The sequence below is a fragment of the Leptodactylus fuscus genome, chromosome 10 (genome assembly GCF_031893055.1).
Source record: "Leptodactylus fuscus isolate aLepFus1 chromosome 10, aLepFus1.hap2, whole genome shotgun sequence".
Classification (NCBI taxonomy): domain Eukaryota; kingdom Metazoa; phylum Chordata; class Amphibia; order Anura; family Leptodactylidae; genus Leptodactylus; species Leptodactylus fuscus.
The window spans coordinates 38,787,584-38,802,288 of NC_134274.1; the positions used below are offsets into that span (position 1 = coordinate 38,787,584).

Here is a 14,705-nt window from a genome sequence, read left to right on the forward strand (position 1 = left end):
CGTGGGTAACCGCTGTTTTAGCGGTCTAGCTTTCCATCGTTCGGTTCCACCGGGGGAGCCTGATTCAAGTATGAACCTAGCCTAAGACTCTGTTCACATCGGTATCAGAATCACAAATGCTGGGGCCACACGGTGGCTCAGTGGTTAGCACTGCAGCCTTGCAGCGCTGGAGTCCTGGTGTTCAAATCCCACTAAGGGCAAAAAAAACATCTGCAAGGAGTTTGTATGTTCTCCCCGTGTTTGCATGGATTTCCATCCCATATTCCAAAGACATACTGATAGGGAAAAAATGTACATTGTGAGCTCTATGTGGGGCTCACAATCTACATTTAAAAAAAAAAAAAAAAAAAAAAAATCACAAATGCTGCCAAAAAACGTTGCAGAAAAGACCACCTGGGAAATGCATTGCATTTTTTCTGCAGTAGATTTCACAGAAAGTCTGCAGAGTATTCCTCTGCAGATTTTCTGGCCCTATTAAACTATATTCAAAATTCCAGCCATTCTGTAGGTATAATTGACGTGCTGCTGTGAAAATTTTTCTGCAATGTGTGTATGGGATTAGCTAGAAAAGGAAATGTACAATGCAGCTTTTTTGCTTTGGCCAAAACGCTGCCTGTTCATAACATGGGACCCTGGTCTGAAAAAATTTAGCAAGTCTGACAATTTCGAGAAGAAAAAAGTGGACTCCCAATCAACTCCAGTCTACTCAATGGGGTCTCACATGATCCGTTGCTGTTTGTCATGTGACTGTCCAATTCTCCATTTTTGTGAGCATGTAATGGACCAGAAGAATAAATAGTGGTACAATGCTCAGCTCCTCTTGTTCTATAACATGCTGCCTGCACATTCAGTAGGTTTGCATTTTCCAAGGTTCACTTCGAGGCTGATCTTACATAATCATATTACAGGATTACTTGGTTTCAACATCATTTAAACTGCACGTCCTGGAGAGATTTGCACGTAAACAGGTTGAAAACTGAAGTGCTGCCAGTCACATGGATTCCTGTAAAATACTTGATAAAATACCATTTCAGGAAGAGACTTTTCAGCTCTGATCTTCCTTCCTCAATGATATTCTCTTACTGATAAGCACAGCTGCACAATTTCACAATCTGTAGAATTCCCTCAATCCAAATATTATCATTTTTTGGTTTGTGCACAGTAGGTGCACTATAGCTGCTTGGCATGGGGCCTCTTTCTTATAATGTTACACTTTGCAGATAGATTCCTCAGTATGTCATAAAAAATACAATCAGGTTACGGCTACACAGACTTTGCTCAGACTTTAAAGAGGACCTTTCACCACCCCCACCAATTCTGGTTCTTAGCATGTTAATAGGCACTGATTCACTGATTCCAGCACAGTTGGAATTTTTCCTCTAGCCTTCACCATTCCTGAGCAATAAGCACAGTTAGTTTTGGTGCCTGATGTGCTTTTAAACCTCTGTAATGTCAGGTGGGCGGTGTCAGGCAGGGGGCTTGATACAGAGCTCCAATCAGAGGCAGCCAGTGCCAGAGCTAAGAATCACATCCCTTGTCTGCAACTGCCTGACACCGCCCTCCTCAAAGTACAGGGTCTAAATAGCATATCAGGCACCAAAATTAACAACATTAATGGTTCAGGAATGGTGGGGACTAGAGAAAAAATTCCAACTTTGCCAGAATCAGTGGAGCGGCGCCTTTTAGCTGATGTAATGAGATTGACTTGTTGGAGGTGGTGAAAGGTTCTCTTTAATTAGACATCAAAGATGTATTGTGGTCACAATGTGACCCCATTCATCTACATTAACCACTTCCTTACCACCCATAGACTATAAACGTCCAGGAAGTGGTTGCCTAGTTCTGACAGGACGTACCGGTACGTCCAATCAGAACACAGCAGCTGCACGGAGATCATGCAGCTGCTAAAGCTGGGAGCCGGCTGTAACTTCAGCCGGAGCTCCCAGAGAGTTGGCAGGGAAGGTTTATTCCCTTCCCTACCTTCTCCATCGCTGTGTATACAGCGTTCAATAAGCGCTGTATACACAGCTATGGGCTCCTCCATGATGCAGCTGCCCTCTGACCCGGCGTTCACGTGATCCGCTGGGCTCAGTGTCTTACAAGAGCTGCTGGATCCTACAGGAACCAGATCAGCTCTGTAAGTGTAAAGAACAGTGTGCAGGAGGCTGGATTCCTCCTGTAACTGAGGCTAAATGTACCAGCCCCAGTTATAGGGGAAATCGGCATCCCTAACAAAAAAAAAAAAAAATCAGATGACCCCAAAGGTCTTTTATGACCTTATGGGGACACAATCTGCAAAATAAAATGAAATATAATAAGAAAGTTTAAAAAAAAAATGAAAATAAAATAATTAAAAAAAAAAAAATAATATGCTAATAAAACGCCGTTATTAAAGGTTATAGCCCCACCCCCGACAACACCATACAAAATAAAAATTACCGTAATGGAGAGAAAAAATTATTTTATAAAGTTTTTCAGTGACACTTTGTGTTATTAAATAAAAAAAATAATAAAGTGAAAACCAGACACACTTTCCCTCCTATTATGTTTATATTTTCCCAGATATAAAAAAATTAAAACACAATCGAAAATAAAAAACAACATAAAAATAAAGCCCTATGTATCCCCGAAAAAAGACGCAAAAATTAGTTGAATGAGACATACGGGAAAAATGTTACAGACCTCAAAACCGCACATACAAAAAAAAGCGAAAATGTGTCTGGTCCTGGACCACAAATTGGCTCGGTACTGAAGTGGTTAAGGGAGCACAACAATCTTTGATCACGTTGATGAAAGTCATGCCCAAAGTCTAGCCTTAACCCCTTCCCGACATGCGCCGTAATAGTACGGCGCGTGTCGGGTCTGTAACTATGGCAACCGCCCGGGAGCCGGGCGGCCGTCATAGCCGCCGGGTGTCTACTGCTTTAAGCAGTAGACAACCGGCTCTAATGCCTCCGATCGGTCCCCGGACCGATCGGAGGCATTAACCCCTCCGGCGCTGCTGTCAAAGGCGCCGGAGGCGCCATCTTCCCGGCGGCGCATGGGCGCCGCCATTTTGGCAGGGATCGCCGGCTCCTGGAGCATGCTCCAGGGCCGACCCCCCGTTGCCATGACAGCCGGGAGCCTTGTTAAGGGCTCCCAGCCAGTCTGCAAATTCTCTCTTTTGCAGGCTGGTGTATACAGCCTGCAAAAGAGATGATGATTTTTTGCAATGCATTGCAATGCATTAGCATTGTAATGCATTGCATTAGTGATCAGACCCCCTGGGGTTCAACACCCCTAGGGGGTCTAATAAATGCAAAAAAAAAAAAAAAAATATAAAAAAATATAAAAAGTATTAAAAGTTCAAATCACCCCCCTTTCCCTAGAACAAATATAAAAGTAGTTAAAAACTGTGAAACATATACATGTTAGGTATCCCCGCGTCCAAAATCGCCCGCTCTACAAATCTATAAAAATATTTTTCCTGTTCGGTAAACGCCGTAGCAGGAAAAATAGTCAAAAGTGCCAAACCGCCGTTTTTTCACTGTTTTAATTCTGATAAAAATTTGAATAAAAAGTGATCAAAGCAATAACATTTCCCGAAAATGGTAGAACTACAAAGTACACCTGACCCCGCAAAAAAAAGACGCCCTATGCATCCCCGTACACCTATGTATAAAAAAGTTACGGCCGTCGGAATATGGCGACTTTTAGAAAAAAATTTTTTTACCACCGTTTTGGAATTTTTTTTAGGGGTCAAAATGTAAATAAAACCATATAAATTCGGTATCCCCGGAATCGAACCGAAACACAGAATATAGGGGACATGTCATTTTGGCTGCACAGTGAACGCCGTAAAACCAAAGCCCGTAAGAAAGTCGCAGAAATGCATTTTTTCTTCAAATCTACCCTATTCTGAATTTTTTTCCTGCTTCCCAGTACATTATACAGAATAATTAATGGTGGCATCATGAAGAAAAAATTGTCCCGCAAAAATTAAGACCTCATATGACTCTGGGAGCGGAGAAATAAAAAAGTTATGGGGTTTAGAAGGAGGGGAGTCAAAAACGAAAAACGAAAATCAAAAAATGCCATCGGCGGGAAGGGGTTAAAGACTACAAAACTCTGTCAAATACTGTATAATATTAACCACTTCAGTACTGGGCCAATTTCCCTGGTTCAGGACCAGACACATTTTGGCTTTAAAGCTGGGGCCACGCATTTCATTTGTTGAGAAGTTGACCCTTGACAGTAACCATTGTTGAAATTTCCTGGTGTTTTCCCTTGTACAGAGCAATGTCATTGCAGCATTACACATATTATTGCTACTACTAGCAGAATACCTGCTGTGACCCTGTGAACTTTTGGTGGTTTCATTAGTTGTGTGAGGAGCGATTGCAACACCCTTGTAATATCTGAGAAAGTCCAGTTTTTGGAGATTATTTAATCCTAAGAAAGTTTTGCAACTAAATTTCCCACAATAAGAAATAGATGTCTTGTCGGTTTGTTTGCCAATCTCTGTGGATATAAAAAGGACCCAGACCGTAGACTGTCTCTGCCATAATGAACACACGAGGCTCTAATAATAACTAGGGGGCATCCAGTGCACCATATTAAGGGGCATCCAGTGCAGCATATTAAGGGGCATCTAGTGCACCATATTAAGGGGCATCCAGTGCACCATATTAAGGGGCATACAGTGCACCATATTAAGGGTCATCCAGTGCACCATATTAAGAAGCATCCAGTGCACCATATTAAGGGGCATCCAGTGCACCATATTAAGGGGCATCCAGTGCACCATATTCTCACTAAGGTAAGATATTTTCTTAGTCTGCCCATTATTGTGCAAATTCATTAGACTTGGTAAAATGTTGTTTTAGGTTATTCATTCTAATGTGCCAATTATTAGATAATATAATGATATTACATTGCAATGTATTAGTCATATGTGTGGTCTTTTAAATGCTAGGTGGTACTAAAGGGTTTGATCACCAAGGTATGTAATACAAAAATTGGAGTAACGTTGCCAATTCACCAGTTGTTACGGTATGTAGATCTATGAGTTTCCTAAATAGCATACTGCAAACAAATTTTGTTTAGTCTAAGGCCTCGTTCACATCTTTGTTGGTATTCCGTCCGATGAAGTCCGCATGGGTCCCCCCCGAACAGAATACCAAATGCAACTGCAAGTGGTGTGCCAATGAAAGCACATGGACCCCATAGACTATAATGGGGTCCATGTGCTGGCTGACAGATCTCCGCAGGGATCATGTGGACAGGAAAGTAGTTCACAATCTACTTTCCTGCCTATATGATTTGTGCCGGGCAGCGTGTGGCAAGCACACAGACCCCATTATAGTCTATGGGGTCTGTTTGCTTTTACTGCACAACGCTTGAAGTTGCGTTCGGTATTCCGTTTGGGGGATCCTCATGCGTACTCCCTGAACTTCAGTGGGTTTCTTTTTCTGCTAGCATGCAAGTCAATGGGAGGCTTTTTTTTTCAACGCTGAATCTGACGCAGATTCCACACCAAATTCAGCGCTATTTTCCTCCGCACTGTGGCGGGATCAGACTACACAGAGTTTGTTTGTAGTCTGCAGTCAGTGACTTTTATATAGTAGGTCTTCATAGGAGTTTTAGACACAAAACAGTAAGATATTCTTGTTTATTAACATTATCTGTAAAGTTGCTTTCCCCTTTGTTTCAGAAGTACAGTATTTATACAATACAATACGCAGCAGTGCTACAATTTATAAAATCCCAGGAACAAAGATATAGTGGGTGCAAAGTAACTGTTGCAGCTATGCCTTAATATTGCATTGGGTTTAATAATATGGGATGAGATAGTATGGCCAGATGGGCTAAATAGGTTACAGTAGCTGACAGCCATATGAATGTAATAAGAATGCCACGTGCAACCTGTTTCACCTAAATGTTCCTTCACAGATGTGTGACGTCGCCCATACAAATATGGGGTTTTGCATAAAAGTTACCATTGTGATGCTGACATCACTCCTTATGGCATCATGTGAGGATCCTGAAAAACCAGTGGTATGTTCAGTGATCAAAGGATTTCAAAGTCTTAATGGAAGAGATGGCAGAGATGGAAGAGATGGCTCCCCTGGTAGCAAAGGTGAACCAGGTAAATGCACTCATAAGAAAAAACTATGATAACTATTATATATGTAATATAATGGAAAAAGGCAGCACTCCAGGGTAGTGTGGGTTTATTCCAGCTGCAATGGTCCTAAATACACAGGACCTTTCTCAAGCAAAGCCATTTTGCACATTGCAAACTTTATATAGCAATACAAGTCCAAATTCATCATCAATTGATATATAAATAGTGCAATAACTTTCAATATAAAGGGGGATTTCAACCTGTGCATATATATGCTTATATTTGCATATAGCAAAAGGGACTTTGACCCTTTACATTCAACCAGACCTGGCAGGTGTCTAGTAACCCACACAAGGTAACTTAGGCACCTACCCCAGTTCTATACCCAGGTTGTCCACGGAGTCAATCACAGTCCAACCAGGGCATACTGTCCCTATTGCTGGTCTTCAAAAATGATTTATTTATTTTTTTACGTTAAAAATTTTTTTCCTGAAGGAGCAAAAAGAAAACAAAAAATAAAAGAATAAAACAAAAGAATATAAAATAAAATAAAAAACCTTGAGAAGCATTGCCTCTAAAGTTCCCCACACTAGTAAAAACATACTGCAAGGAGCAAGAATATCACATGTAACCGACATAACTATTACCCAAACATATAGTTATAATGGCTTAAAATACAAATTTTTATTAAAAAGTAATGAAAAATTCAGAAAATTAATAAAAATCATATATAAAAAAAACAACATTAGGGGAGAGTTTCAATCCATCCCTCTGAGGACTTTTGGAATTCTATCGAAAGTGTCACTTAGCATCTGTGAAAGAATAAAAAATATAAACTCAATTAGTAAATTGTATAATCATTCGGAGAAGACCAAAGATCTCTGAATATATATATATATATATATATATATATATATATATATATATATATATATATACACTTATACACACACACATATATCTTGAAATAAAATATGCTTATTAAAATAAGTCAACATTCATAAAATTGAACTAACAGTATATTTTTTTTCATAATACTTTTGTACATAATCCTAGAAGACTGTAGTATTATTGTTTCTTTTATTTTAGGATTGCCCGGGCAAACCGGAAGCCCGGGTCTAAAAGGAAATCCAGGCTCTCCGGGTAAAGCAGGACCCCAAGGTCTAAAGGGAGATCGGGGTGATAAAGGGATAAATGGCACACCAGGTAATACAAGTCAGAATGAAATTATTTGTCATGCAGTTTGTGAAGAATGTAATGTAAATGTAATATTAGTAGAATGGCCAATTAACACTAGGGTTGAACGATCTGGATTGGAAAAGATCGGATCCCGATCGGCGATCGAGTAAATTTCACGATCGCGATTGGCATCCGATCAAGTCTAAAAAAAGATCAGGAATGGAATTCCGATCCCGATTGCTGAACTTACCTGCACAGAAGCTCTGCCCCTGCCACTCCACACTGCTCTTGCTCCTCTTCTTTCTACTGCACATGTCTGCAGAGCACCGTGCCTGCCCCCATGCGTGCCGCCGTGCATGCCACAACAAGTCCTTCCTACTCCCAGCATCAGTAACACTAGCCTGGGAGACGGGGGCACTATTGAAGCCTTCAATTTTTGGATTCCACGCTGTGTAGTGAATAGGATCGTTTTTAAAATCTGATTTTCGATCAGTAAAAATCCCATTGATTTGCATTAGGATCGGAATTGGGATCGGGATCGTATGGAAAATGATCGGAAATTGGATTTTAAAAACGATCCTTAAATCTCAAGATTGGCTCAACCCTAATAAACACATAAATAATAGAAGTAACATTGTACTCAGGCAGTGCTATTATGAAGATGTTACTTTTCAGTAGGGTAGGTTTTTATTAAGGTCCATTGTATACTAGGAAATATATGTTTATGATGGTTACTGTATCTTACCTCTGTGCAAAGTGGATAGAGTATTAGTTGTGTCTCTACAAGTAATAAGTGTATCCATGCTGAAGTTACTGTCTCAGAGTTACACTGTAATAAGGGAAGCTTTTAGGACTGTTATCATCACTTTTATCTACAAAATGTATCTCCTTATAGTGATCTTTAATGTAAAGAGACTTTCCATTCACATTTGTACTAGCGGGACTTGCTCCCCTACCACCCACTCCCATCACCTACTTCCTGGATGTTGGCTCTGTCTCAGCAGAGAGCATAGCTAGAGATAACACAAGCAGTTTACAGCCCTCTACTTTACTAAACTACTGGTTAATTTACACATGGACCAGAGGTCCAAAAAATAAGCCATGCTGAATATAAAACTATATAAAACCTCATTAAAAAAGATTTTTTAAATAAATAGAGTACTGTTTATTTTTATCTGATTGAAGGTCCACAGGGTCTTAAAGGAGAAAAAGGTTCCCTAGGACCTTCAGGGCCAACAGGTGCTGTTGGAGGTCCTGGTGCTAAAGGTTCTACTGGTGCAACTGGAGCCCCTGGGAGTCCAGGAGTTAAAGGAGATGCTGGTGCCAAAGGAGACAAAGGCGACCTAGGTAATTTACCATGTGTATGCAATATGATAAATTGTGCATTTTCATCTTTATTCATGTACAGTTGTAGCAGTATTGAATTTAATAACCTTTATGTAATAATGTAGTTTACCTGTAGCCCTAGCTCAAATAACAAATTAAATTCTCGGTTGTCAACACGGTGGCTCAGTGGTTAGCACTGCAGCCTTGTAGCGCTGGAGTCCTGGGTTTGAATTCTGCCAAGGACAACATCTGCAAGGAGTTTGTATGTTCTCCCCATGTTTGCGTGTATTTCCATCCCATACTCCAAAGACATACTGATAGGGAAAATGTATATTGTGATCCCTATATGAGGCTCACAATATATATATAAAAAATATGGTTTTACTAGATCTTGCTATATCTGACAGTCTTATCTTTTGGAAAAAAAATAGAAATGTTTGTTTCAAATAGACAGAAAGTTATATACCCAAAACAATTTCTATTCAAGGTCCTCAAGGATTAAAAGGAGAGAGGGGAGCAACAGGGGAAAAAGGAGTCCCAGGAATACCGGGGACCAAAGGTGCCATTGGACCACCTGGAACAGGAGCAACTGGTGCAAAAGGGGACAAAGGGGACGGAGGTATTTATTAGGATCTTAATGTGCTTATTGCACTTTTACTATTATGATTAAATACTTGACTACCACTTAAATTAACTTATCATTACTAGGTTGACTGGATGTTTCCTTGGCAAAACATGCTAAATGAACAATAAGGGGCACTAAATGGTCTTCAGTTTACGAAGTACTATAGAATATTTTGCAAATAAACTATGGGGAAACTTTGACCTTGTTGTGTCCTTTAGGCCTCGTTCACATCTGTGTCGGTAATCCATTCAGGGGAGTCCACATGGTAACCCCCCCGAACGGACTACCGAACGCATTTGCAAGCGGTGTGCAGTGAAAGCACACGGATCCCCATAGACTATAATGGAGTCCATGTGCTTGCCGCGAGATCTCTGCACAAGTCATACGGACAGGAAAGTAGATGGTGAAGTTCTTTCCTGTCCACATGTTCTCTGCGGAGATCTGGCAGCAAGCACATGGACCCCATTATAGTCTATGAGATATTCACTCTATCAGATGCGGTATTGTGATGACTTTGCTTCTAGGAGCAAATACTGAGCCACCATGCAAATGGCTTTGTCACAGTACCCGTGTGCAGACCTAAAGACATAAAGTCTGATGAAGATTGACACAATTTATTTTTTGCCATATTTATACTCAACCTAAAGAAAATAAACTCTCTTGCATTTATTGGTCTTGTTAAAACTACAATATGTATTAAAGGTACAAAATGGCCATACATTTTATGCTAATTTGGAAAAATTGTTTCAAAATATTGTAATCTGCACATTATATTTGTCTTTGTTTTAGGCTTGCAAGGAATAAAGGGGGAAAAAGGATCCATAGGGGCAACAGGGGTAACAGGCGCTCCTGGAGCTGCAGGTGCTAAAGGTGCAACCGGGGCAACAGGACCACAAGGCATTAAAGGAGCTGCTGGGGCCAAAGGAGATAAAGGAGATCCAGGTAGGTTACTCCAGTCCAGAACCCCCTTTCAGCGCCTTGGTTTCTCCCCTTGATAAGATTGTGTGTTCCGGGGTTTCCACAGCAGTCAGGAGGCCAATCAGCAATATCCTGACTGCCTTTCCCTATAATACATAGCAATATAGTGTACGGCAATACAGAACTATAACTATTAACACCCAAACTACCCTGCTTCCTTAGGGGGTTCACTTAGTTTATGACAACAGTTTGAACTTCTTATTCTAGGACCACAAGGACTTAGGGGTAATGATGGTTCAGCTGGTGCTAAAGGTTCAACGGGTGTCCCCGGAGCTGCTGGTGCAAAGGGCGAAAGAGGATTAGCTGGACCACCCGGACCAGCAGGGGCAACGGGACCTGCGGGTGTTAAAGGAGACAAAGGAGATCCAGGTACAATAAATTATACAGATTAAGACACATATATATGTTTATTCATTTGAGTCTGGGTTGCTAAATGAATATTATTACAAGTGAAGTTAAATAATCTGTATATATTATATATCAATATTAATACAACCCTGTTGTCTAATATAAAGATACTCCCTCGAGCATTATTCCTGTATGTACAGTAAAATGGGCAATGTCATGGGGTTTACAATCTGATCTGTCTGTAGCATATTGTAGAGCAGGGGATGCTGAGCAGACTCAGATATATATATATATATATATATATATATATATATATATATATGTAACAGTAAGAACTCAAGTTTCAATTCTATCTCTATATTGCATTTCTAAGGTGTGCAAGGAATAAAGGGAGAAAGGGGACTACCTGGTGCTACAGGGGCAACAGGCATTGCAGGTGCAAAGGGCGCTATTGGGGCAACAGGAACTCCAGGCAAACAAGGTATAAATGGAAGCCCAGGTGCCAAAGGAGATACAGGAAGCCCAGGTACATTAAAATAACCAATTACCTGAAGATTTAGGATCTGTATCAAATATACAGTCTGTTGTTCTAAATACTAATTCAGATTATAATGTAATGTACAGGTATTCAAGGAGCAAAGGGAGAAAGAGGTCTACCAGGTCCTGCAGGGATAGCTGGGGCTCCGGGGATAGCAGGTGCTAGAGGAGCCACTGGAGCCCCAGGGATTTCAGGTGCCAAAGGAGCAACTGGTGCTAAAGGAGACAAAGGAGATTCTGGTATGTTATATTTCAAGTATAAAATATTGTTACTGTGGTTAAATTGTTATTGTCTACATTGTAGCCTGCTTAAAGGGATTGTCTAGAAGTTATAGGACTAGACTGCCAGGGTGGGTGTAAAACAATAAGAAAAGGGAGCTATTCCTGGTTGTCTGTGATACAGTCCTAATCCCCTTTTTATCCTATATTGGGACTCGCTGGGCGCCAAGTGGAGAAGCTCACAAGACCATTGAGACCAATCAGTAGCCTCAGTGTTCAATGGCAACCACTGACCTTATAGTAATCTTATAGTCAACACTATATATGTTTATAGGCTTGGCTGTAATCTGACCTGCCATAGAAACAATGATAAACTAGGGCGTAGATCTTTGTTCTCTAACCTGAGACTTTTAACTGTTAAAAACTAAAAATTCTGTCCTGGTTCTTAGTATGCTGAATTACATCACATAAGCGCTGGAAACAATAGCGACGCACGTAACACTTTGTCCATTAAAATTATAGACATGATGGAAACCCAGTGATCTCCACTGTCAGTAACTGGGATCCGAAAGGCACTGTTGTTGTTTGGCACAGCTATACGTTGTTGTATTCCATTGATGAAGCAGAACAACATTATTGTTATATAGTTACATAGTAGATGAGGTTGGATAAAGACATCAGTCCATCAAGTCCAACCTATAACCCTACAATCCCTACAACCCTAATTGACCCTTGTACATGTGAACAGAGCCCCCAAAGGTCCCCCTGCCATATTAAATATAAGAGTATTGTAAACAGTATAAGGGAGGTACAGAAGTTACGCCTCTGCCTAAAATAAACCATATTTATCATGTGTAACAGAATTGGGTGTCTCCTTAAAATAAATAAAGGGAACATTTGTAAATTCACGTGAAAAAAATCTCTGAATCAAAATGTATTGACATCTGTTGGATATTTATTCTCTCCGACTTTTTCATTTCAGACGCTTCTCTCTCCTCAAAAATAGTAAACTTAGAAAACAAAATCGCTGCTCTAGAGAAAAGTCTTCTGTCTCTCAAAAAAGGTAACTACAGCGAGAATTCTTCGTAAACTTTTGCTGATAATGTTACTACTAAATGTGTCCACCTCTCCTGAACGTCCAATGGTCTGGCACCCTTTTCAGGCCTCTTCTGGCCTTTGGTTGACAGTAGGGTTGAGCGAACGGGATCAGAAAAGATCGGATCCCGATCGGCAATCGAGTAAATTTCACAATCGCGATAAGGTTCCGATCCTGCCTAAAAAGATAGGGATGGGAATTCTGATCCCGATCGCTCAATCCACTTACCTGCACGGAGTCGCTGCCACTCCCCGGAGCTCCCAGCCATTGTTCTCGGTCCTCTCCTGTCTTTCACACAATGGCAAAGCGCCGTGCGTGCCCTAGCATTAGTAACCCTAGGTGTTACTGATGCTGGGAGTAGGGGGGACTTGTAGTGGCTTAGGAGAGTGTGGGCGGGTACAGGGAGGGGATATGTGAGTGAGTGGCAGTGAGGCAGCAGCGGTTCTGTGCAGGTAAGTGGGGGGGACTAAGCAGCCGGCGGATTTTTTAATCACTACACAGCGTGGAGTCATTGAAGCCTTTAATTTTTGGACTCCATGCTGTGTAGTGAATAGGATCATTTTTAAAATCCGATTTTCGATCATTAAAAAATCCCATTGACTTGCATTAGGATCGGAATTGGGATCGGCATCGGATGGAAAATGATCAGAAATTGGATTTTAAAAACGATCCTGAAATCTCAAGATCGGCTCAACCCTAATTGACAGCACATACCCTGGGGTCACCCCTGAGGCCCCAGCTTTATAACATTGATGCACCTCATGTGGTTGCTGAAGCCCAATCACAGGCCTCGAGAGTGACCACGAGATTCATGACGTCAGCCAGAGACCAGAAGAAGCCTGAAGAGGATGCCAAGAAAACACTGGACATTGCAAAAATGCTGAGGAGAGGGGGGACAAGATTATTATGACTGTTTGTTATTTTATCACCTCCTCTGGACCTCCACTTATTATAAAATACACTAATAGCCTTCAAATGAAGCGGAGGGCCAAGTCTTACAATTACAAATCTTTTTTTTTTTTTTTTTTTTTTTTTTAAATGTAGATTGTGAGCCCCACATAGAGCTCACAATGTACATTTTTTCCTATCAGTATGTCTTTGGAATATGGGATGGAAATCCATGCAAACACGGGGAGAACATACAAACTCCTTGCAGATGGTTTTCTGCCCTTGTCGGGATTTGAACACCAGGACTCCAGCGCTGCAAGGCTGCAGTGCTAACCACTGAGCCACCGTGTGGCCCCTACAATTACAAATCTTGTAAGGTTCGCCCATCTCTGATAATGAAGGGGCTTGTGTGGGGCCACTGTGTAGCACAGTAAAGTGGGGGCACTGAGGCACATATTATACTGTGGGGGGCTTTAGGGAGCCTTTTATATTGTGTGGGGCGGCTGTGGAGAATGACACTGAGCTGGAAGCACAAGGACCATTGTATATAAACTATGTCCTAAGGGACAGCCCTGACTGCAGAGGTTGTACATATGATATGTCCACCCCATTGATATGTCAATGTACCAGAAATACCAGATCTTGTTTGATGTTCTTACAAAATAAGTGCAGGAAACTGACACATCCTTTCTTTTACAGTTTGCTATTTCCAAAGTGGAGTTGTGACATCTGGAAGTAAAATATATGCCACAAATGGAATAGAAGGTAATTATGAGACGGCCAAAACGACCTGCCAAGGAGCCCAAGGCACAATAGCCACACCGCTAAATAGCGCCGAAAATGTCGCCATAACCCAGATCGTCAAAGCTCGGGGCAGAAGAACGTTTCTCGGAATAAATGACCAAAAACAAGAAAACAATTTTGTATATACTAATGGCAACAAAATTAGTTACAAGAACTTCCATCCAAGTGAGCCTAATGGGGGCCGAAATGAAAATTGTATTGAATTGATGGACCAAGGACAATGGATCGATAGGTCTTGTGATCATAAGAATATGATTGTGTGTGAATTCTAGGATAGCAGATTCGTGAATTTGCAGGTAACAGTCTTGGATCCTGTTCTGGATCCTCATCTCTTGCTTGTGGATTGCTGACCTCTGTTACAATATACACACAGCCCTTTGATTTGTATAGTCGCTGTGCAATCCTTATTTTCACCAGTGGTGGCACTGCAGGAAATCTGAACACTTAATGCTAGACTTCCACATAGATTGCACGGATTGATAGTGATCTCTCTCTGGCCTTCGGTGTAGCAGATACCAGGAAGATAATACCTGAAGGTATTAGGATTGGATGCTTCAAAGGGTTCCTCTACTTCTGAAAATGCTGGACATTACAGCTTC

At 41.1% G+C, this 14,705-nt stretch overlaps 1 protein-coding gene across 1 annotated transcript; it reads left to right on the forward strand.

Annotated features, from left to right (window-relative positions):
• The first annotated feature begins 7,080 nt into the window (after window positions 1-7,080).
• LOC142183161 (uncharacterized) lies at window positions 7,081-14,435 on the forward strand. Its single transcript, XM_075258105.1, has 10 exons — window positions 7,081-7,096; window positions 7,196-7,312; window positions 8,471-8,632; window positions 9,099-9,230; window positions 10,026-10,178; window positions 10,422-10,583; window positions 10,936-11,088; window positions 11,187-11,339; window positions 12,301-12,381; window positions 14,002-14,435. The coding sequence occupies exons 1-10, from the start codon at window positions 7,081-7,083 to the stop codon at window positions 14,376-14,378; spliced, it is 1,506 nt and encodes a 501-aa protein (XP_075114206.1). The 3' UTR covers window positions 14,379-14,435.
• Window positions 14,436-14,705: the final 270 nt, after the last annotated feature.

Excerpts from the sequence above, each read along its gene's own strand:
- LOC142183161 (XM_075258105.1), top strand. Across the intron at positions 8,633-9,098 it reads AGGAGACAAAGGCGACCTAG|GTCCTCAAGGATTAAAAGGA; the intron begins GTAATTTACCAT and ends TTTCTATTCAAG. Across the intron at positions 11,340-12,300 it reads AGGAGACAAAGGAGATTCTG|ACGCTTCTCTCTCCTCAAAA; the intron begins GTATGTTATATT and ends TTTTCATTTCAG.